At 49.3% G+C, this 24,142-nt stretch overlaps 1 protein-coding gene across 1 annotated transcript in view; it reads left to right on the forward strand.

Moving 5' to 3' along the window:
• USP35 (ubiquitin specific peptidase 35) overlaps positions 1-24,142 on the forward strand; it is a 63,801-nt gene that overhangs the window by 22,404 nt on the left and 17,255 nt on the right. The window contains exons 2-6 of the mRNA XM_074955567.1: positions 3,373-4,069; positions 6,660-6,795; positions 15,703-15,832; positions 21,402-21,503; positions 23,775-23,933. Of these exons, the coding sequence (XP_074811668.1) occupies positions 3,388-4,069; positions 6,660-6,795; positions 15,703-15,832; positions 21,402-21,503; positions 23,775-23,933 (1,209 nt within the window). The 5' untranslated portion in view covers positions 3,373-3,387. The remainder of the gene's footprint in view (positions 1-3,372; positions 4,070-6,659; positions 6,796-15,702; positions 15,833-21,401; positions 21,504-23,774; positions 23,934-24,142) is intronic.

The following is a 24,142-nucleotide window of genomic DNA, read 5'->3' on the forward strand; positions in this document are numbered from 1 at the left end:
ATTACCAGAGCCAGGGGTCAAGCCAGAGTCAGAACCAGGCATTGAAGCTGAGAGTCAGAGCCTAGGTCAGATGCCAAATGTCGGAGCCAAGGACCAAGCTGGAGGCAGGGTCAGAGAGCACCGATCACTGAGGATTGGAGGCGAGGTGTAAGGGCTGGAGGAGATGCAAGTATCAAGAATAGAGCACGAGCACAGTGGGAACAGGAGCCAGGAGCAGAGCAGGAGGCAGGCACAAGCAGGGTCCAATGCAGCTACAAGAGGTAAACACCTTGTTGCTCAGACAAGCGGCCAGTTCCTTCTTCTGGCTTAAGGAGCGAGGTTGGACCAATTAGTGGAGTCGGGTGATCAGAGCTCCCATGGGTGGTGCCTTGGCTGAGGTTATAACCCTAGTAGCTTCTCAGCCCGCTCAGTTCCAGTATCCATTCGATGTGGCAGGTGCCTGGTGACTCCTGGGCCTGGGTTCAAGACCCAGAACATCACAGAGTCACTCTCTCCACATTGCACTGCCTCTCAGATTCAAATATCTTGGCCTCACTTTTCAGGCCCTACATCAATGCAGGCCAAGCACAGGCTTCAGAGCAGGTCTCCTTTCGTGCCACTCCACCAGCAAGGTGGGTTAGTCTGTGTTTTCTCTCTGCAAGAACTTACTAACCGTCCTAAATCATTAACTGCTGATCTGTTAGATGGGGGTGGGGAGGGAGTCTCTCCTTGGAGCAGAGGTACCAGCCTCCCTCTCCTGGTAGCTCCTCTGGCTGGTGACCGTGACCTCTCTCTGGTGTACTGGCTGGGAGACACAAAGGAGGAAGCTCCTTACGCAGTCAGAGGGCTGAGGAAGAGGCAGGGATTCATGGAAGGCACCCATAGATGTTTTCCCCACAGGATCAGGGGAACAGTGGGTGGCACGGAAGGCAGCTGGTGGGGGGATGGCACATATCCCGCAATGCGGGGAGGGTAGTTCTGAGAGTGCAGGGCTTGAATATCCATATTCCCCCTCAGGGTACCCCAACAGTGCCTGAAATGCTTGTGCTTATGTGGGACAGGTTAACATCCTCAGCATGGATGCCATTGTGCTATTTCTTCTGAGGGTCATATCTAGGGTTGCCAGGCATCTGGTTTTTGACCAGAACACGTGGTCGAAAAGGGACCCTGTTAGCTCTGGTCAGCACTGCTGACCAGGCCGTTAAAAGTTCTGTTGGTGGGGCTGGCAGGCTCCCTACCCGGCTTTGGGCAGCTCCCGGAAGTGGCGACATGTCCCTGCGGTTCTTAGGTGCAGGGGCAGCCAAGGGGGCTCCACGCATTGCCCCTGCCCTGTGCACCAGCTCCACAGCTCCCATTGGCTGGGAACCGCAGCCAATGGGAGCTACAGAGGCAGCACCTATCCATGGAGGGAGCGCATACCACGCAGAGCCACCTGGCCACCCCATGCCTAGGAGATGAGGGACATGTCTCTGCTTCTGGGGAGCCCCCCAAGGTAAGTGCCACCTGGAGGCTACACCCCTCATCTCCTCCCGCAGCCAAACTCCCTCCCACAGCCTGCACCCCCTCCCACACCCTTGCCCTAGCCCTGAGCCCCCTCCCGCACCAAAAATCCCTCCCAGAGCCTGCAACCCCCCCCCCCACAATCCTGCCTCAGCTTGGATCCCCCTCTCACACCCTGAAACCCTCATTTCTGGCCCCACCCCAGAGCCCACACCCCCAGCTGGAGCCCTCACCCCACCTGCATCTCAAACACCTGCCCCAGCTCGGTAAAAATGAGCGAATGAGTAAGAGTAGGGGAGAATGAGAAACAGAGGGAGAGGGGATGGAGTGAGCAGGGGGTGGGGCCCCAGAGAAGGGGTAGGGCTTTGGAGAAGGGGCAGGGCAGGGGCAGGGCAAGGGTGTTCGGTTTTCTGCGATTACACACTTGGAAACTCTAGTCACCCCAGTGCGTCAGCCTCTGCTAAAGCCCCAGGACTGGCTACAATGGGAACTGTTTGTCAGCGTCTCTTGGACCCTGTACTGCAAAGAGCGAAAGAAGATTCATCTTAGTTCAGGTGGTAGAGGCCCATATTTCCGGAGCAGGGAGATCTGGGTTCTTTCCCTGCTGTGACGTTCCAAGTGGCCGTAGTGCCTGGCACAGAGACAACAAGTAGCCATGGATTTGTTATGGTATTATTCCTAACAAAACAAATGGGAGGACATGAGATCGCAGAGTCCGAACCCAAGCGCAGAATCACATGTGACAGATCTGCAGCTAACAGGCCCTCGCTCAGTCTTGTGCTGAGATTTTCCCAGGCTGACAGCTGGAGACGGGGAGTGAGTCACTGCAAGCTGTGCAGGGGACTTGCGATGATGATCTGGAACAGTCGGTCTGCAGGAATGAATAGAAAATGGCCTCCAATTGCGGGGGCTGGGAGGCTGTGTGAACTCCAAAAGAGTATAAGAGTCTCTAAAATTGGGAGCGTTTTCACCTCTGTCATCCCAGGCCGCTCCTTAAAATTCATATCTGGCAATTTAATCATCTGACACACACAAAAAGACCGACAGATATCTTTAGCCACAATAAAGACACTTCAGCACAATAACCAGAGCCAGGCACCTCTAGGGGGTAGAAATGACACGAGATCGTCCGTGTTGTCCAGGGAGTAGATGTCGATAGTCATGCAGATTACAGCAGTGTAAATTGTTTGCAGAGCTCTCCAATTCTTGGATCTGGCCGAGCTGTGCTTTCTGCAGGACCCAGGTCACTTTCGCAGCTGCCTGATCCTGGGGCCAACTTGGCTCCTGGTAAGAGACACCTCAAGGCTGCTCTTAGTTGCAGCTGGCCGTCCACAGCCCAAAGTGGCTGTTACAGCACCCAGGGATTGCTGAAGTGCAGTGGTGCTCTGGCCACGCCCCTTTCCCCAAACCAAATCCCCTTATACCAGGAGCAGGGGAGGGTTTAGCATAAGTGCCAGTTTTACACTCTGCCAGAGGAATCCGCAGGGAACTGATTAAGCCAACTTGATGGCCCTGCTCTAGTGATACAAATGGGCCCTGTCTAATCTGAGGATCATCCCTGTATCTCAGAATCAGCTCTGAGTTGTGTCTTTATTGCTTGATTGTCACCCTGCCTATTAGTCCTCTAATAGGACTCTCTACATGTAATATTAAAGATTAACATGGGAGGGTGAGGAGTGGGAGCCGGGGAAGGCACACAGGCTCAAATTTTACAATCTGGCAATGCCGCTCCAAAATCGAGAATTAAGCACCTAAATAAAAGTGGCTGGATTTTCAGAAGTGCTGAGCACCCAATCCCATCCCCGCTGAAGCCAGCAGGAGCCATGGGTGCTCAGAAGCTTTGGGTGGTAAAGTAAAACTGGACTAACATGCTGCTGTTTCACACTGTTTCAGAGTCTAAAAGGTGAAATGGACAAGATACTAGAAGCTGTGATGATGTCTTCCTACCCCAACAATGTGAAACAAGGGCTAGTGAGACGCGTCATAGAGGCAATAAAGCAGCCCATGGACAGCGAACAGTGCTGGTCCATGCTAGAACTCTCCACCAAGCTGTACCTCATGGGTGACACCAAGTTTAAGAGAGAGATTGGCAAAGAGGTTTTGGAAGTTTACGGCCACTACCACCCGGACGAGTTTGAGGAGTTCTTCAATGTCCGATTCCTCCTGAGTCTCCTCCAGGAAGGTTACGGGCCTGCGGGGAAAAGGAGCCTTTACGTATTAGATTATATCCACCTGGGACTGCAGTTCATCTTGGAGAGCCCGTCAGCTAGTGACATTTTCAGCCTGCTGAGGATTGAAGTGCTCCGCAAAGTCTGCGAGCGGCCTGGGCCCAAGCAGTGTGCTAAGATCAGTAAGCTCTTATCCCAGCATCCTCAGTGTGTTCCGACAGGCAAACACCAGACTTTGTTTTGCCAGCAGCTAATACGATGCATTGGGCAGTTCCAGTGCATCTCAGAAGGAGAAGATGACATCATGGAGTTTCTAGACCACGTGAACAAAGTGAGCGGACTGTTACAGAAGATCTGGAGAGCTCAGACTTCCTCCATTCTGCCATCCTTGAAGGAGCTTTTTACTATCATTTCTTCAACAGGTAGAAACAGTACAGTGTGTTTTCAGCCGTGTGCTAATAATGAAATAGAATATCTTACATCAGGGGCCGGCAACCTTCGGCACGCTTCCTGCAGCTCCCATTGGCCAGGAACAGCGAATCGTGGCGACTGGGAGCTGTGGGCAGCTGTGTCTGTGGACGGTCAACATAAACAAAATGTCTCGCGGCCCACCAGCGGATTACCCTGATGGGCTGCGTGCCGAAGGTTGCTGACCCCGTCTTACATTTTACATTGTACGAAAAGATCTGGCATTTCAGGAACTTAATAAAACAGATACGCAGTTGCACAGGCGATAATAAATAGGAAAGGGATCATCTGCTACTGAAATGCAACAGTAAGTCCACAGAAACCCTACCCAATCGTTTAGGCCAGGAAGTGAAGAATATATTATACAGTTGAGATTGCAGAGGAAACTTAGGCAGAATTTTAATTACGCAAGCTGAAATTTGACCAGCGTGCTGGTGTAAACCAGTGATATAGCGTCCAACTCAACTGCAGGCAAAGCCAGTGGAAAGATTGCCATTGACTACAGTGGGAGGTAGAGTGAGTCTTTAAAGCATTTGATGATGTCTCCCTCTAGTGGCCAGCCTCAGTGGGTCTGCTACTTACTGATGGCTAACGATGTTACTCCTTCAGTTCAAGTGGGAAGGGCTTGTGCTTTCAGTGCTGAAGCTGTCTGGCTTTAGCCCTAAATTCCATCTCCAGTGTTCTCTGTGATGTCCATTAAGCCATGCTATGTGGTAGAAGTGATTGCTCCAGTGCTTGTGGCCCCCACTGAGTTGTTACAAAAGCACTTGGGGGAGAATTTCAAAGGGTAGTGGGGCTCCCAATTCCCTGTTGGCAGTAAATGCCCATTCTCCACTCCCACAAACTCCAGTGCGAGCTGGGCATCTCTCTGCCCTGGGTGCTTTGGAACCTCACCCTTGGTCTTGTGCCTTGAAGCATGCCCCAGGGGTGTAAATATCCTGGATCATCCTGTGATGGGCCCCCCTGGGGTGCAACCTGGAACTGGGGTACTGCTGAGCCCTCTGTCTTACCAATCTCGGTTCCTTCTCACACTGTGACATTGTGACAAGCTACAAAGCCCCCCAAGCTTGCCCTCACACAAACATTCACAGGCAGGGGGCACACCCAGCTGTGTTCATGAATGCTCTGCCAGTCACTGCATGAACCAACAGTAGAGAGGCTCCAGCCAAAATACCCCCAGCTCCCCAGCCTTAGACCCCAGAGCTGTACCGTCCTGCCCTGGTCAAAAGCCTGACCAGTATGAATTTATTACCCAGTCCACCCCACCCTTGATGTGAAGAGGACTATGCACAAGCCTTTGTTAGTTGAGGGTTTTCCCTACACTTCAAGCAAACCACACTGTTTTGGGTAAAAAATATAAAATAGATGTATTAACTACAGAAAGATAGATTTCAAGTGCTTATAAGTGATAGCAAACAGATCAAAGACAGTTACCTAAGAAATAAACACTAGATGGGATTTGAATCAAGCAGTGTCTTACCCTGTTAGATAGTATAAACAATCCAGTAAGCTTCCATGCACAGGCAGGCTTCCTTCTTCCCCAGTTCAGTCTTTGTTCCACAGATGTTTCCAGGTGTTCTCTGGTGTGGGGATTGAGGCCCCATGGTGATGTCACTTCCTCCTTTTATAGTTTCTTCCATATCGCGGGAACCCCTTTGTTCCAAGCCAAGTTCCCAGCCCAGTTTGTGGAAAAATACATGTACGAAAATTGCGTTCAGTATCATGTGATCTGGTCACAAGCCCTTGCGTGCTCCCGATAAGTTATGGCGGCCATTGTTCACAGGATGACTGAAGCGTCCCCAGGACAGTTCATCAGATGAAGATTAGCTTTTCTCATGGCTCATTGTCTTTGTTGATGGGCCATTCAACTTGAATAGGCCATTCACAGTGTGCTCACAGACTGTATGTAAAGCTTTATGAGTATTACCCAGGTGCAACCACATTTAAAATACAAATACATAGTTAATATTCATAACGCCAGATAAAAAAATGATACATTATGTAAATATGGTTTGCTGAATATCATTATCCTAACTTTTCCATAGACACCTCACAAGCCATATCTTGTACAAGATGCATCATAATCATATTACTACGGTGAATATGAGGTGCAGAGTGTCACACGTCCCATTGGAGGTTATAGAGAACGAGTAGTGTAAAGCAAGCATAGAGAGGGAATTTGCTTGCATAGGGATCTAGGGGTCAGGACCATATAGCCAGCAGTTAGAAAAGCAATAGCACACTCCAGGGGCTAGCTTCATTTGCATGTGATACCTGCCCCTCTTTCAGCTATGTGCCTCACAAAGCACCCAGGGTGTCTGCCACGACCGCGTGCCTTGTGTGCCATTAGGAACATAGCAACTGCCATCCCAGAACAGATCAGTGTTGAGTCGATGGAGCTATGCTGATTTAGACTAGCGGATGAGCTGGCCCTTTGTGTAGCTAGAAAGGATCCGACCTTTGCCATAGAGACAGGATAATGTAAATCGGATTTCCCAGCGACTACCAGCTTTAATGCTGTCCGTTCTTACTAATATCTTGCAGAGGAGCAGGAAGCTCCATCGAATGCCTTGGCCAGCGTGGTCCAATACGTTCCACTAGAGCTCATGGATGGTGTCATAAGAAACCTAACCAACGATGACAGCATAACGGATATGCAGATGATGACAGCGATCAGTAGGTAGGAGATGTGGGGAGGTACCGGTTGCTGAACGTCCTGGAAGGATTCTTGCTGTGCCTCAGGCCAGAGAAAGACCTGCCCAATAGCTACATTCAACCCTTCCTAGCAATTTCATCCCAGGACTCAGGCTTAGGAGCAGAATGCTCTTTGCTGGTATCCTGTACAGCCCTAGTGTGGAGGTTTGAGGGGTTTGGGGACAGGAGAATTTTGCTATCCCTCCTCACTACCCTCCAAGCATGCAGGACTCTGGGAGTAAGACCAAGATTTTCACCAGGGACTTGTGATTTTTAGGTTCCCCACTTGAGACCCCTTAAAAGGGCCTGATTTTCAGAAAGTGCTGAGAACCTGCCCTCTGAAAATCAAGTCCCTTTAAGGTGTCTCAAGCTGGGCACCTGAAGTGGAGTCCCCCAAAATCACTAGGCACTTCTGAAAATCTTGGCCAAGGTGAGTGCAACTGCCGGTGCTTTGGATCTTTATTTAACTGCGTGACATATCCCTTGAACGCACCCTGGCTGTGAAAATGGCTTCAGCCTGACCTCAGAGCTGCTGTTTTCCCTACGGGGGCTATCAGGAGGGTCTGGGCAGCACAGCTGCTGGCGCTGGTGGCTAGTAAGGCACAACTGACTGGCTTCTGGAGCAGCAGCTCCCTTCTACCCAAGCTCCTGCGAAAGTCACAGCCATAGAACAGGGAGCTCCACATGCTTGGAAAGCCTGGAGCACGGAGGAACTACAGAAGGTGGTGGGCTGGTTAGTGATCAGTTGGTGACATAGCTCAGATACTGGGTAGCACCCAGATCCCACCCCGATGGATGCATTAGAACTACCTAGCTTGAGAGAGGTTATAAAGGAAAACCAAAGTTGTACTGTCTCCCATTTCCTGCCTGCAGTTGAGCTCCTGCTGACCCCGGCCTACATGCAAGAGTGCTTGTCTGGTCTGTCAGATTCTCTCTCTAATTGATGTCCAGCATTCACTCAGTGTCCCAGCTTTGCAGTATCTGGCTATATGGTATCTGCCTATATCCGGGCAAGTCGGCTAAATAGCAGTTGCACAAGGGGGGAAAAAATCAATCTTCCTAGCTGTGTTTATTCCTGAAATAGATTCCAGGCTCCCTTCAGCCAAAGTCTGTATGTAGCATAAGGCTTACAGCAGCCAAGGCTGAAAAGAACAAAGGGTAGAACTTCCCTGTATGTTGCCTGGAGATGCTTTTAACTCTAGTTCGCAGATTACATGGTAGGATTTAGCAGAGCTATCTCTTTTGGTTGCTCCAGTAGTGGAATGAAGAGGGGCTGGATGGGTAAAATGCCAGAGGACCTTTTTCTCCTGCAGGACAGTGGTACAGATGTGTCCTAACTTGGTGAAATGGAAATTAGCTGTAATCTAATGGTGCTTGGCTGCCGTCTAATGGTGATCTGTGGTGGTCTCAGTGCAGATCTTGGAGTCACACAAGAGGTAGCCCCCTTGTTAGCAGACTCAATGGAGATGCCAAGGAGTGAATGAGCTGTGAAGGCTTTGATCCCTAATCGCTTCAGCACCAGTTAACCAGGGGGCGGGGCTACTCAGGGAGAACAAGGGTTTAGAGAGCCAGCTCCTAAGTGACCAGAGGAGGTAGAGAACAGGGGCAGCTAGCTGGGCTGAATGAACATCAGGCATTCTAGAGGTGGTCCTTCAAGGTCAGGCTTGGGATAGAGTCTCCTCTCTGGGGTCACCAGCCTCCTCTGCAGGCCTGTGTCCAAGTCCCAAAACTCCTCCCTCTCCCAGGTTCCTTGAGCAGGCTTGGCCTAGGAGAGTCTTCATCCTCTGGGCTCCTCAGAGAGGCCACTTCCTGCTTTCCTTTGATACCCGCATTCACCTTGTCCTCCAGGTTGTGTGTGTGCTCTCATGAGCCCAAGTACAAACAATCCTCCATAAAGGGCAAGCTGAGCCAGTTCCCTTAAGTGGAGCTGGTCTTCTCCCTGGCTCCCTATGCGGAGCATTAATCCCTTCCCTACCTGTTTTAGTGCCGGGTGCGTCCATCCCATCCCAGGCTACATGTTGGGAGCTAGCACTGTTCACTGGCATAGCCGTTATACCTGGACTGTGGAGAAATAAGAGGCTTCTGCATATACGCCCCTTCCACCAGCACAAAATTCTCTTTGACTTGCTGGGGTGGGGTTTGTTTTCATAAAATCTAAAGTGATCCGAGTCAAAGCGCGTCTGTATTTCAGTGCCATTTCCAACCCCCATGGTCTTTTCTTTCTTTTCATGGGGAGCTAATCCCAGATGCCGCTGTGGACTCTAATCGATAATTCCACTAAGAGCATCAGCTTCCAAAAATAGCCGTCGCAAAATCAATTGCCTCTTTCCTTTAAAATCCTCTGTTACAATGAATGATTACTCATTGCTACCGAAGCATTAAGCAGAGCTTGTGAAATGTCATTAGGCTCACTTAGGAGCCAGCGGAAGTTTTGGTGGACTGTTTATAAATTGATGGCGCTCCAGAGAACTACATTAACATCATTCTTTCTTCGAAGTGGAATTACTTTGAAAGTCACATAGAGGGATTTTATTTTTGTGCATGGAACCATCTAGCTTGACACATAGCAAATATAGTAATAGTTTACATGTGTATATAGCCCCTTTCATCTCAGAATGCTCTAGAAACTACATACATAGCAAAATCTTTCAGTGATGGGTGAAGGCAGCCACCTCTGGGGTGGGAAGGTTGTAGCTAGGGGATAATCAGCACACAGTACAACAGCAAAGTGGGGAGTGGGGAATGGGATATTTTGGCCAAGGACATTGGAGAGAAATGCCTCTTACAAAAATTGTCCTTGGATCTTCAGTACCTCTAAGGACTTTCGCTCCTCTGGTTATACAATGCATTTCAGTGGATCATTTCTATCTCTGTCCACATAAGTGTTTCTGTGTGGCTGCCTTTCCGTGGCATTATATTTATTCCATCTGTAAAATGAGGTTCACGATACTGACTTCCTCTGTAAAGTGCTTGAGATCTACTGATGAAAAGTGCTAAGGGTATGTCTACACTACGAAATTAGGTCGAATTTATAGAAGTCGGTTTTATAGAAAGCATTTTTATAAAAGTCGATTGTGTGTGTCCCCACACAAATGCTCTAAGTGCATGTAGTCGGCGGAGTGCGTCCACAGTACCGAGGCAACCGTCGACTTCCGGAACGTTGCACTGTGGGTAGCTATCCCACAGTTCCCACAGTCTCCACCGCCCACTTGAATTCTGGGTAGAAATTCCAATGCCTGATGGGGCAAAAACATTGTCGCGGGTGGTTCTGGTTACATATCGTCAGGCCCCCCCTTCCCTCCCTCCCTCCATGAAAGCAACGGCAGACAATCGTTTCGCTCCTTTTTTCCTGGGTTACCCATGCAGACGCCATACCACGGCAAGCATGGAACCTGCTCAGCTCACCGTCACCGTATGTCTCCTGGGTGCTGGCAGACACGGTACTGCATTGCTGCACAGCAGCAGCTCATTGCCTTTTGGCAGCAGACGGTGCAAGTATGACTGGTAGCCGTCATCAATGTAGTCCTGGGTGCTCTTTTAGCCGACCTCGGTGAGGTCAGTCAGGGGCACCTGGGCAGACATGGGAGTGACTCAGCCAGATCATTTCCCTTTTTAAGTTTCGTCTCATGGAGATTCAGTCCTGCCAGCAGTCGTACTGCACCATCTTCTGGTGAGCAGCCAGGAGTCGACGATGGCCAGCAGTCATACTGCACCGTCTTCTGCTGAGCACCCAGAAGATGACGATGGCTAGCAGTCGTACTTCACCATCTGCTGCCAGCAAGATGTATAAAGATAGATGAAGTGGATCAAAACAAGAAATAGACCAGATTTGTTTTGTATTCATTTGTATTCATTTTCTCCCCCCTCCCTCCCTCCCTCCGTGAAATCAACGGCCTGCTAAACCCAGGGTTTTGAGTTCTATCCTTGAGGAGGCCATTCCGTTTCTCCTTGGTGCAAAGCCACCCGCATTGTTGATTTTAATTCCCTGTAAGCCAACCCTGTAAGCCATGTTGTCAGTCGCCCCTCCCTCCATTAGAGCAACGGCAGACAACGTTTTGCGCCTTTTTTCAGCGCAGACACCATAGCACTGGGAACATGGAGCCCACTCAGATCACCGCAGCAATTATGAGCACTATAAACACCGTGTGCATTATCCAGCAGGATATGCAGCACTATAACCTGCAAGAAAAGTGAAACCAGGCGAGGAGGAGGCGACTGCACAGCGTGGTGACGAGAGTGATGAGGACATGGACAGACTTCTCACAAAGTACGGGCCCCTGCAATGTGCACATCATGGTGTCAGTTGGGCAGGTTCATGGCGTGGAACACTGATTCTGGGCCCAGGAAACAAGCACAAACTGGTGGGACCGCATAGTGTTGCAGGTCTGGGACGATTCCCAGTGGCTGCGAAACTTTCGCATGCGTAAGTCCACTTTCGTGGAACTTTGTGACTTGCTTTCCCCTGCCCTGAAGCGCAAGAATACCAAGATGAGAGCAGCCCTCACAGTTGAGAAGCGAGTGGCGATAGCCCTGTGGAAGCTTGCAACGCCAGACAGCTACCGGTCAGCTGGGAATCAATTTGGAGTGGGCAAATCTACCATGGGGGCTGCTGTGATGCAAGTAGCCAACACAATCACTGAGCTGCTGATATCAAGTGTAGTGACTCTGGGAAATATGCAGGTCATAGTGGATGGCTTTTGGATGTTTAAAAGCACGCTAGTGCAGTTTACTGAGTCATTTAGACCTCAGCGAAACGAATATTCCCATTGTTATTACTGCTTGCTATGCGCTCCATAATATCTGTGAGAGTAAGGGGGAGACGTTTATGGCGGGGTGGGAGGTTGAGGCAAATCGCCTGGCCGCTGGTTACACGCAGCCAGGCACCAGGGCGGTTAGAAGAGCACAGGAGGGCGTGGTGCGCATCAGAGAAGCTTTGAAAACCAGTTTCATGACTGGCCAGGCTACTGTGTGAAAATTCTGTTTGTTTCTCCTTGATGGAAATCCCCCCACCCCCAGGTTCGCTCTACTTTCCTGTAAGCTAAGCACCCTCCTCTCCCCCCTTCGATCACCGCTTGCAGAGGCAATAAAGTCATTGTTGCTTCACATTCATGCATTCTTTATTTATTCATCACACAAATAGGGGGATAACTGCCAAGGTAGCCCAGTAGGGATGGTGGAGGAGGGAAGCACCAGGTGGCGTGGTAGAGGAGGGAAGGACAAGGCCACACAGCACTTTAAAACTTATTGAATGCCAGCCTTCTGTTGCTTGGGCAATCCTCTGGGGTGGAGTGGCTGGGTGGCTGGAGGCCCCCCCACCGCATTCCTGGGTGTCTGGGTGAGGAGGCTATGGAACTTGGGGAGGAGGGCGGTTGGTTACACAGGGGCTGTAGCGGTGGTCTGTGGTCCTGCTGCCTTTTCTGCAGCTTAACCATACGCTGGAGCATATGAGTTTGATCCTCCAGCAGCCTGAGCATTGATTCTTGCCTTCTTGCAGCAAGCTGACGCCACCTACCATCTTCAGCCCACCACCTCTCCTCACGGTCATATTGTGTTTTCCTGCACTCTGAGATTGTCTGCCTCCACGTATTTTGCTGTGCTCTGTCAGTGTGGGAGGACAGCATGAGGTCAGAGAACATTTCATTGCGAGTGCGTTTTTTTCACCTTCTAATCTTCGCTAGCCTCTGGGAAGGAGATGATATTGGGAGCGTTGAAACATTTGCGGGAGGAAAAAAAGGGAGAGTAGTATTTAAAAAGACACATTTTATAGAACAATGTGTACACTCTTTCACGGTAAACCTTGCTGTTAACATTACATAGCACATGTGCTTTCATTACAAGGTCACATTTTGCCTCTTACTGAGATTATGCCGGTTTGGTGTGAGAGATCACTCATGCAGGGCCGGGCAACAGAATTCGGCTTGCAGGCAGCCATGGTAAGCCACAGTCTTTTGGCTTCTTTATCCTTCACAACATGTGGGAATGGCTTCAGACAGCAGCGTCCTCATTTCCCATACGAAGTAGCCATTGCGTTGGCCATTTAAAATGGGTTGGCAATTTAAAAGGAGGGGCCGTGGTTTCCGGGTTAACGTGCAGCAGAAACCCAACTAACCCCCCCCCCCCCACACACACACACACAACCAATTCTCTGGGATGATGGCTTCACCCCTCCCACCACCGCGTGGCTAACAGCGGGGAAGATTTCTGTTCAGCCACAGGCAAACAGCCCATCAGGAACGGGCACCTCTGAATGTCCGCTTACTAAAACCACCCTATTTCAATCAGGTGACCATGAATGATATCACTCTCCTGAGGGTAACACAGAGAGATAAAGAATGGATGTTGTTTGAATGCCAGCAAACACCGGGACCATACACTGCAATGCTTTTTTCTGCAATGATTCCCAACTATGTGCTACTGGCCTGGCGTGGTAAAGTGTCCTACCATGGAGGACGGAATAAGGCTGCCCTCCCCAGAAACCTTTTGCAAAGGCTTTGGGAGTACATCCAGGAGAGCTTTATGGAGGATTTCCGCTCCATCCCCAGACACATTAACAGACTTTTCCAGTAGCTGTACTGGCCGCGAATGCCAGACCAAATTAATCATTAAACATGCTTGCTTTTAAACCATGGATAATATTTACAAAGGTACACTCACCAGAGGTCCCTTCTCCACCTTCAGGGTCCGGGAGTCCACCTTGGGTGGGTTCGGGGGGTACTGGCTCCAGGTCCAGGGTGATAAACAGATCCTGGCTGTTGGGGAAACCGGTTTCTCCGCTTCCTTGCTGTGAGCTATCTACAACCTCCTCCTTGCTCCTCATCTTGCTCACCCCAAAACCCACTTCCATGTTGCCTCCAACTCCTTGGACGGAGTCAAAGCACAGGGTTGGGGTAGTGGTGGCTGCACCCCCTAGAATGGCATGCAGCTCATCATAGAAGCGGCATGTCTGGGGCTCTGAACTGGAGCGTCCGTTCGCCTCTCTGGTTTTTTGGTAGGCTTTCCTGAGCTCCTTAATTTTCACGCAGCACTGCTGTGGATCCCTGTTATAGCCTCTGTCCTTCATGCCATTGGAGATTTTTTCAAATATTTTGGCATTTCGTCTTTTCAAACGGAGTTCTGCCAGCACGGATTCGTCTCCCTATACAGCAATCAGATCCCGTACCTCCCTTTCGGTCCATGCTGGAGCTCTTCGGCGATTCTGGGACTGCATGGTTTCCTGTGCTGATGGGCTCTGCATGGTGACCTGTGCAGGTGAGCTCGCCATGCAGGCCAAACAGGAAATGAGATTCAAAAGTTCATGGGCCTTTTCCTGTCTACCTGGCCAGTGCATCTGAGTTGAGAACGCTGTCCAGAGGGGTCACAACTGAGCACTCTGGGATAGCTCCTGGAGGCCAATACCGTCGAATTGCATCCATGGTACCCCAAATTCGACCTGGCAAGGCCGATTTCAGCACTAATCCCCTCGTCGGGGGAGGAGTAAAGAAATCAATTTTAAGAGCCCTTTAAGTCGAAAAAAAGGCCTTCGTCATGTGGACGGGTGCAGGGTTAAATGGAGGTAACGCTGCTAAATTCGACCTAAACTCATAGTGTAGACCAGGCCTAAGAGCTAGGTGGAATTCTATGTAGAGCTGGCTGAAACTTAGAATTTCTGGTTGGCGGGAAATTTCAAAAAATTTCATTTCAGAATCACAGACACATGGTGTTCTGAAACAAAATGTGTTCCTCTGGGACCTGTGGCCGCTGACTGAAATTTACATGATTCTGCTCCCTTTCACCGCTGCTCAAGTGGGGTCTCTCAGGGTTTTTTTGGCTCCAGGTTGTGAATATGGGGACAGAGCCCAGTTAGAGCTGGGGCTTCTGTGCTCCTCAGCTCCATGGCAGAAAGCCAGGAAACTCTGCCATGGTGGGGCTGCCCCAGAGCTGTGGAACCTGGAAACCTGGACTCCCCATCACCTGCCAGGAACCTATGCAGGGTTGCATCGGAAACCTGCCTGTGATTGGATGAAAGCTCATTGAACCTGAGATGGTTTCACGAACACACACAAATGATGATAAAATATTTCCATTGATAATAATCTAAATTTACAAATAGGCAAAGCAAGAAAAATGCTTCCTGAGGATTTATTAGAGTTTGATTTAACGATATTTGCACTGTATACTTCGACACGTGATATTGACCATTGATGTTTTAATACTAACAATTGTAAAGCTTCAACGTTTTGAATCTCAACAGATACTGTCATTAAATAATTAGTCTGAGCCCCCACATAATTTTCTGCAACTATACAAAATTAAATAGATAAAAATAGAAAAAAATGCTTCAAGAAAAACATCAATATTATCTGTCAACATTGTAATAAAAGATAATGAAATTCCGCCAAGCCTAACTATAAGCTGATCCTAAACTCATTGAAACCCAGCGCAGGAAAAATGTCCTTACTGTAAGAACAGTAGGACAGTGGAACAGACGTCTAGGGAGGTTGTGGACGCTCCTTCATTGGAGGTTTTCAAAAGGAGGCTGGAGAGCCATCTGTCTGGATGGTTTAGACACAACGAATCCTGCATCTTGGCAGGGGATTAAACTAGATGATCCTTGCTGTCCTTTCTCACCCTGCGGTTCTATGATTCTATACGATCACCACTGGAAAGACTCCCCATCCACTTTAATAGGTTTTGGATCAGGCCTTCTTACCAGCTATGTAGTGCTGACTGAATTCTAATCCAGCAGTCACTTGTCTTGGTGTAAAACATGGGATGATTTATTTGGGGCAGTTTCTTCTTGGGTTGTCCCAAGCTCCTGGATAGGATTTTGGAGGGGACGGGGTTGTCCGGGACATCATGGATTTTATAATGCATATTTTAAGTCATTATTCTACATATTTGTTTTCCATTGTAGGATGATTGACTGGGTCTCTTGGCCCCTAGGGAAGAACATAGACAAATGGATCATCGCTCTACTGAAGGGTTTGGCTGCAGTGAAAAAGTTCAGCATCTTGATTGAAGTCACTCTTTTGAAAATTGAAAAGGTCAGTGTGCCCTTCAGACATGGCTGCAGTCAGAGTCTCTCCTTCCCCTTTAGTACTGGAGCTTCTCTGTCCTGCCTTTTGATCAAATTTGACTGAGACGTATATTGACATTAGTGCTGCAACCAGGTGATTAAAGGGGTCATCGTAGAATTGGATATTTGGTGCATTGGAGCTGTGCTAGTGGCTTGTACCCACTGGAGTTTGCACCCACCTTATGTTACTATCTACAGAACTGGTAGACTGGAGTCTGCCTTGTAAGGCTTTCTAGCTAGCAGTTCTTGCCTCCATATACAATGGATCTATAGAACTGGGAGGCAGAGCTGCCTAGTCATTAGAGCAGGAGACTGCGAGTCAGGAGCTCGTTGTCTGATTCTCATTGGCTCAACGTGTTTCCTCAGACAAGACAATTACAGCCACCTCTAAAGTGACTGTGGATTTTGGATACCTCATTGTTGGAGGGCCCAACTTGAGACACTTAAGACCTGATTTTCAGAAGTGCCAAGCATCCGTAGTTCCTATTGATGTTAACTGTTGTGGTGGATGCCCAGCACAGTATGAAAATCAGGCCCTGGGTGTCTCAAGTTGGGTACCCAAAATCAATGGCCACTTTAGAAGATATTACCCCTGCATCTCTCTGCCTCAGTCTCCCCATTTGTATGATGGGGGACTGTGACGGGCTTGGTCACAGAGACCCCCTTGGAACTGTCACCTGATGTGCTGAGACTACCTTTTTAACCCCCTTTTCCCTGCCAGCTTGGGACTTCCGAACCCTGTCTTGTTGAGCCAGACATGCTAGCCTGCTGCAAATACAGACCCAGGGTCTGAACCACATCCTCAAAGCTGCAGACTTAACTGAAAATGTCTTAGTAAGTACTCCTGTCTTCAGCACCCAGACACCCAGCTTCCAATGGGATCCAAACCCCAAATAAATCTGTTTTACTCTGTATAAAGCGTATACATGGTAAATTTATAAATTGTTTGCCCTCTATAATACTGATGGAGAGATATGCACAGCTGTTTACTCCCCCAGCTATTAATCACTTACTCTGGATTAATTAATAAACAAAAGTGAGTTTATTAAGTATAAAAAGTAGAATTTAAGTTGTTTCAAGTAATAACAGACAGAACAAAGCAAGTTACCACGCAAAATAAAAGAAAACACGCAAGTCTAAGCCTACTACATTAAGAAACTGAGTACAAGTAAATCTCACCCTCAGAGATGTTCCAATAAGTTTCTTTCACAGACTAGACTCCTTCCTAGTCTGGGCCCAATCCTTTCCCCGGTACAGACCTTGTTAGTTCCATCAGGTAGTTTACATGAAAAGCAGGGGATTCCACATGACTGGGAATGTTCCACCCCCTTTTATAGCTTTGGCACAAGGCGGGAATCCTTTGTTTCTTTCTGGGTTCCCACCCCTCCTTCTAAATGGAAAATCACCAGGTTTAAGATGGATTCCAGTATCATTTGACATGGTCACATGTCCTGTGAAACCCCTAGTCTCCATTCTTCCAAGGCTGGCCAGCACATACCCAGGAAGTTTTGAAAGTAAACAGAGCCATTTACAACCAATTGTCCTAGTTGATGGGAGCCATCAAGATTCTGAGCCACCATTAATGGCCCACACTTTGCATAATTACAATAGGACTTCAGAGTAATACTTCATATTTCTAGTTTTAGGATACAAGAATGATACATACATACAAATAGGATGACCATACTCGGTAGATTATAAGCTTTGTAATGATACTTTACAAGAGACCTTTTGCATAAAGCATACTCCAGTTACATCTTATTCACACTCTCATAAGCATATTTCCATAAACATATGGAGTGCAACGTCACAGGGACAATACTTACCTACCTTGGAGAATCAGCCATGGAAGGTACTTTTAAAGTGTAAAGTGTTATTGTTAACTGCAAATACCTCTTGAATGAACCAAACTGAGAGTGGCAGGGGCATATTATTTCTCCTGCTGCTGCTTTTGTTCTTTCCTTCCAATGTCAATCCATTAGAAACTGACCTGACAGCCATTTAAAATTGGCTTGTGTTAAGGTTCCTTCCCCACTCTGAACTCTAGGGTACAGATGTGGGGACCTGCATGAAAAACCCCCTAAGCTTATTTTTACCAGCTTAGGTTAAAACTTCCCCAAGGTACAAACTATTTTACCTTTTGTCCCTGGACCTTATTGCTGCCACCACCAAGCGTCTAACAAAAATAACAGGGAAAGAGCCTGCTTGGAAATGTCTTTCTCCCCAAAATCCCCCCAAGCCCTACACCCCCTTTCCTGGGGAAGGCTTGATAAAAATCCTCACCAATTTGCATAGGTGAACACAGACCCAAACCCTTGGATTTTAAGAACAATGAAAAAGCAATCAGGTTCTTAAAAGAAGAATTTTAATTGAAGAAAAAGTAAAAGAATCACCTCTGTAAAATCAGGATGGTAAATACCTTACAGGGTAATCAGATTCAAAACATAGAGAATCCCTCTAGGCAAAACCTTAAGTTACTAAAAGACACAAAACCAGGAATATACATTCCATTCAGCACAACTGATTTTATCAGCCATTTAAACAAAACAGAATCTAACGCATATCTAACTAGATTGCTTATTAACTCCTTACAGGAGTTCTGACCTGCATTCCTGCTCTGGTCCCGGCAAAAAACAATACAGGCAGAGGGAACCCTTTGTCCCCCCCCCCTCCCCCAGCACCAGTTTTGAAAGTCTCTTGTCTCCTCATTGGTCATTTTGGTCAGGTGCGAGCGAGGTTATCTTAGCTTCTTAACCCTTTACAGGTGAAAGGGTTTTTCCTCTGGCCAGGAGGGATTTAAAGGTGTTTACTCTTCCCTTTATATTTATGACAGCTTGTGATGCATTTAGCTGCTGGGATTATGGTAGCGATGGGTTATAGATTAGCTTCGGGAGTGTTGGCATTTTTTGCCCGTTACCTTGTGAGATGCCGATCTTGAAAGAGGAGGATATGGTTGCTAGCCCTCTGCTTTCAATGCACAGCTTCCAGTGATTTGTCTGAGGGGCTGAAGACGTTGGAAACATCATGGCAAAGAAAGTGAAGATTAATTTAGAAAATGTAACATGGCTTTACACTTGTTTAGCGCCTCCCATCTGAGGAGCTCAACTCATCTTGGCCTTGTGGCAGCACTTCCAGCCCTGATGAGGGATTGGGCGAGGCACACTACACGTGTGCCACAGGGAGTCTCTGCCCCAAAGAGCTCACAGTCATGGTGGGTGGAGAGACACAGCAGGTGCAAACAACTGGCCACTGGGGGCAGGGCAATGTGCAAGTGAAACAGTTATGTTTGGCATCCCGAGTAGCAGTGCCGGCACCTTGTGGAGTGGTGAGCCTCCAAACACTCCTGTGAGCTGGGAAGCTGTTATCCTCCCCTTACAGAGAGGGAAATTCCTGGCCCAGAAAGGTCCGATGACTTGCCAGGGTTCAAGCTTCAGGTCCATGGCAGAGCCAGGAATAGAAGGTGGATCTCCTCACTCTCACGCATGTGCTGTAACCACAGGCTCATTACGTTCTCTTTTTGCGAGAGACTCCTCACCACAGTATGAAAACCTCTCGGAGAGCTTTCTGCACCCCTGCCCTGACCCGTCCATTAAATCTATTTTTGCGGAGCCTCCCACATGGCAATCCCAGGAACAGGGGATTCTTGTCTCAGGAGTATCCCTTCCCACTAAGCCTATCCAGTCTAGGTCCTGATGACAGGAAGCCCCGCCACCCAGACCTTCCCTTTCTCTTGCCTTGTACCTCTCTCCTCTCCGTCACCTTCAGCATTGAAGGTGTCTTTCCCTGCCATGCCCAGGGCCAGTACATGCTCCTCCTTCCTTCCTTCCCCGCTTCGCCTGCCTGTCAAGTGAGCCATTCCCTGTCTGGTACTGGAGAGAGACAGGGTGCTCTGGAGATGTGTTGGCTCAGCAGCAGCCGCCGCTTCGGGGCTGGCGGGGCAGCCAGGAAAGGAAGCCAGGGCACGCACTGGCCTCTGGGGTTGCTGAAGCTTGGGGATGTGGGATTCAGCATCTGTCTCATGGAGAGAAGGATAAAGAGACCGACCACACCCCGCTGCTCTGTGCGCCTTGCTTTGCTGCCACTGAGCGGAGATAGCAGCCTTTGTCTCATCTCACCCAGCCACCGTCAGTCGACGCACCTAGAATCGCAGCACTTGGGACTAAGTCGGGTGTGCTGGCAAGGCTGCTTCTGCCATAAATACACTTGAACTTGACTTCAAGAATTGCTCCAGTCCAGCAGTAGGAATCTGGAGGGTGCAGGGAACAGAAGCTGTTTCCTCTTGGAGCAGCTCTTAATTACTGTGCCCAGGGAGCTGGCGAGACGTTAATGGGATCCCTTTTAGTCCAGCTGTGCTGTAGTCACCGTTTGTGCTTTCGTCTCCCCTCACGGTCTCCCCAGCGCTTGGCTCGGCTCCCCATGCTGCTGCCCCCCACCGGCTCAATGCAGAGAGGTCTCCACGTCAGGACGGCTGTCTTGATTTTTAAAACTCTCCAGTCTCCCTCCGGGGCCTTGTCTCTGTTTTCATCACTCCTCTAATATTGACTTCTGCTGGTCCAAGAGCCTTGTGTTCGTGGCTCTGCCACAGATTCCCTATGACATTATTTCCCAAACAGTGGGTCCTGACCCACCATTGGGTTGCAGGACGGTTGCCATGTCCAGGGCTGGATTAACCCATCACAGGGCACTGGCCTAGGCAAACGTACACTTCTGGCCCAGTACACAGGGGAGGCTGTGGGGTGAGGGGTGGGGTTTGGACAGCGAGCCTGCCCTGCACTCAGCTGACCGCGATGGCTTCTGTCTCATGGGGTTGAGCCCCACTCTCCTCTCCAGACACCGTGGCCAGGTGCTCAGGGTCACAGCATCACACAGGTTTGGCCCAGCCAGAAGTTGGTGTCTGGTCACAATACCACTCACTCAAATTTGGCCCTGCCTCCCTTCTGTCAGTTTGGAGGGTTGGCCAGGCCGAACCTGAGTGGCTCTGCGATCCCATCATGCACCTGGTCGTAGGGAACCAGCCTGGCTCTGTAAGACAGGAGCTGTCCTTGCAGGGTGCGTGCAGGGTGGGCCCACTCTCCAAGACTCCAGTCGTCCTCCCGCAACTCTCCTCCACACCGGGATTAGCTGGGATTAGGCTTGCAATGCTGGGGTGGCACGTACATATCGTGTCTGTTTAGAATGTAAGCTCTTCAGGGCAGGGATTGTCTCTCAGCCTCAACATAACCCAAGGAGTCTGGGTTATGGTCCTTCATCATCCCAAACTGGAATTATCCCTAATCTTCCTGGCCTGCGCCTCCAGAACATCCCTCTATCTCTGCTGTTATTAGACACTGTACAGTCTGAAGTTGTATTCCATGGCACTCTCTCCATCCATGCACCAACCAAGCCTCACCCTACTTGTCTTAAAAGAGCAGATCAGAGAGCTTCCTGAGTCATGCAGAGGTGTTTCCACCAATCTTAATAAGACGTGAGGCCACCATATTTAATGTGGTGCCTTGGTAGTGTGTGCACCTTTCCTTTCTGTGCTTTTCCCTCCATAGGTCTTTTCCAAGTTGCTGTACCCCATTGTGAGGGAGGGAGCGCTGTCCGTTCTGCTGTACATGCTGCTGAGTTTCCAGCACTCGCATGAAGCATTCCACTTGGTAAGGCTAAATCCAGACTTAAACAAGTGTGTCATACGGAACGTATCATACCTCAGTTCAATACGATGAATGTAATAGCTAAGGTAGCTAAAAAAGAGCCTGGAAGCAAAGACACTAGAGCAGTGGTCTCCAGCCTTTTTATGCCCATGATCACTTTTTGAATTTAAGGCCAACCCAGGATCTACCCCACCCCTTCCCCAAAGCCCCGCCCCGCTCACTCCATCCCCCACCCTCCATCACTCGCTCTCCCCCACCCTCACTCACTTTCACTGGGCTGGGGTAGTGGGCTGGAGTTCGGGAGGGGGTGCAGGCTCTGGGCTGGGGCCAAGGGGTTCGCAGTGTGGGAGGGGGCTCTGGGCTGAGCCTGGGGCAGAGGGTTGGGGTGCAGAAGGGGGTGCAAGCTCTGGGAGGGAGTTTGGGTGCAGGAGGGGACTCTGGGCTGGAGCAGGGGGTTGGAGTGCAGGAGGGGGTGGTGGTGCTGGTTCTGGGAGGGGGATCAGGCTGGTGCTTGGGGTGCAGGAGGGGGTTCAGGGTGCGGGAGGGGAGAAGGGGCCAACGTGCCCCTGCGGCCCCTGGGGAGCGGGGGGGGGTGGCACATGGCTCAGCGCACTGCCCCTCTCTGCAAGCAACACCACTGCAGCTCCCATTGGCCACTGCTTCCTGTTCCCGGCCAATGGGAGCTGCGGGGGCGGTGCTTGCAGGCAGGAGCAGCGCGCAGAGGACGACCTCTGCCCGCCCTCCCTCCCTCCCCCGGGGCTGTGGGGCTGTGCTGGCGACTTCCGAGAGCGGCGTGGGACTGAGGCAGGCAGGGAGTCTGTCTTAGCAGCAGGCTCGCTGTGCCGCCAGAGATTGCGATCATCTGGGAGATCCTCTAGGATCGACCAGTCGATTGCGATTGACCGGTTGGTGACCTCTGCACTAGAGAATCGTCTTCCATGGCCAGAGGTTCTCAAGATTATTTTCATGGCTTGCCACAAATCTGTCCCTAGTCCTTCCTCAGCTGCTCCGCAGAACTTTTTGCATCCATCTCTACAGCAGATTGATGGTGGCACTAGGGGAACCAGAGCTGGTGTATTTGGGGTGCTCTGAGCCTAAGAAGGAGTTGATTGCAAGGGACCAAGCAAACATGCTACAGCAGGAGACCAGGGATGAAGACTGGAAGGCGGTTCCTACCATCTCCCTGACAACTCCTCCTGGCCTTGATTTCCCTTCTTTTGCTTGACGAATATAGGAGGCAAAAATGTCTGGCTTCCTATCTGTTTATATTGGCATGTATGTCTTTCGATGAGGTCTGAGAAATGTTCATACCAGAGCTTAGGAAACTATTGATTGCAAAAAGGTGTTTGTTTCCCTCCCCAACAACATTTCCCATTTTTCTCAATTAATGAAATCGCCACAGATTAGCAAAAAAGATTCAAGCTTGAAATGAAAGAAGCATGCACCTGGTTTCCAAGGCAGAGGCAGCATTAGAGATCATTTCATTCAAAACCAGTAATTCAGGACAGATGAGGTGAAAATCACAGGAAACAAATTAGTGAGACATGTTGCATGAATTTGCATGGAAATTTTAAAACCAGGGCCTAGCACATTTATACCTTTAGGAACGATATATTAGTTCCGTTCTGCTACCGACCCAGCAGGGGGCACTTGTGTACAATTCTTTTGGGTTTGGAGTCTGTAACGTAAGAGCGGCTTTAATTTCCTCTATAAAGAGTGGATTTAAAACAAAATAATCAGTTTGGCTATTTGGACATCTCTTCCCACCCATCCGGCCATAACAACTATAGTGTAGTTTATAGAGATTGCAATAAAATGATACAAATCACAGATTAGTCAAGATAGGTTCAGTTAGCAATATATGTAGCTCATAGTTTAAGGTTAAGCTACTTAGTGCTCCATTCCCGCACGCAACATTCCATTCCCTAGTAAGTGTGTATGGACAGATCACACAGACTAATAGGGTGAAATTCACTCTTGCGCAAAGGGCTAACACAGGGCCTAGGTAACACACTTAAGCCCCAATTAAGCCCTCAAAATAAGGGTTAAGACCCTGATCCTGCACCACTGAAGACCAGGGGGCTTTGCTGTTGACTTCAATAGATTCAAGGTCAAGCCCGAAGTGGGATTTAAGTGATGCACAGGCCTTGTGTGCTGGCCCTCTGGAAGAGGTGAAATTTCGCACAGATACCTTAATCCAGGGTGCTGTGCGTGGTGTAGTAGATGCATAACTAGTCTGAGCCTTATGTCAGTGAATTTACTTTGCTTTTTTAGCTTCTTCCCCACATTCCCAGACTGGTGGCGTCTCTGAACAAGGAAGACTCCAACTCAGCAACAAGCTGCCTGGAACAGCTGGCCGAGCTGATCCACTCTATGTTCTTCCGGTTTTCAGGATTTCCAGATCTCTATGAGCCGGTCATGGAAGCAGTCAAAGTAAGGCATGCAGTTCTAATCTCGTCCTCTGAACCGCATATAAACTATCTTTAGTTTGCTGTTCAATACAGAGCGACCTTGTCATCATTAGAGATGGGCCTGAATCATATCTGAGCTCTCCTCACTCTGCAGGGAAGGGGATGCTTCAGATTCTGAATCTGGATCTTATTTGAAAAGCTTGGCCCTGTCTTTGGGGGAGGGACCATCTC

The sequence above is a fragment of the Natator depressus genome, chromosome 1, assembly GCF_965152275.1.
Source record: "Natator depressus isolate rNatDep1 chromosome 1, rNatDep2.hap1, whole genome shotgun sequence".
Taxonomy (NCBI): Eukaryota; Metazoa; Chordata; order Testudines; family Cheloniidae; genus Natator; species Natator depressus.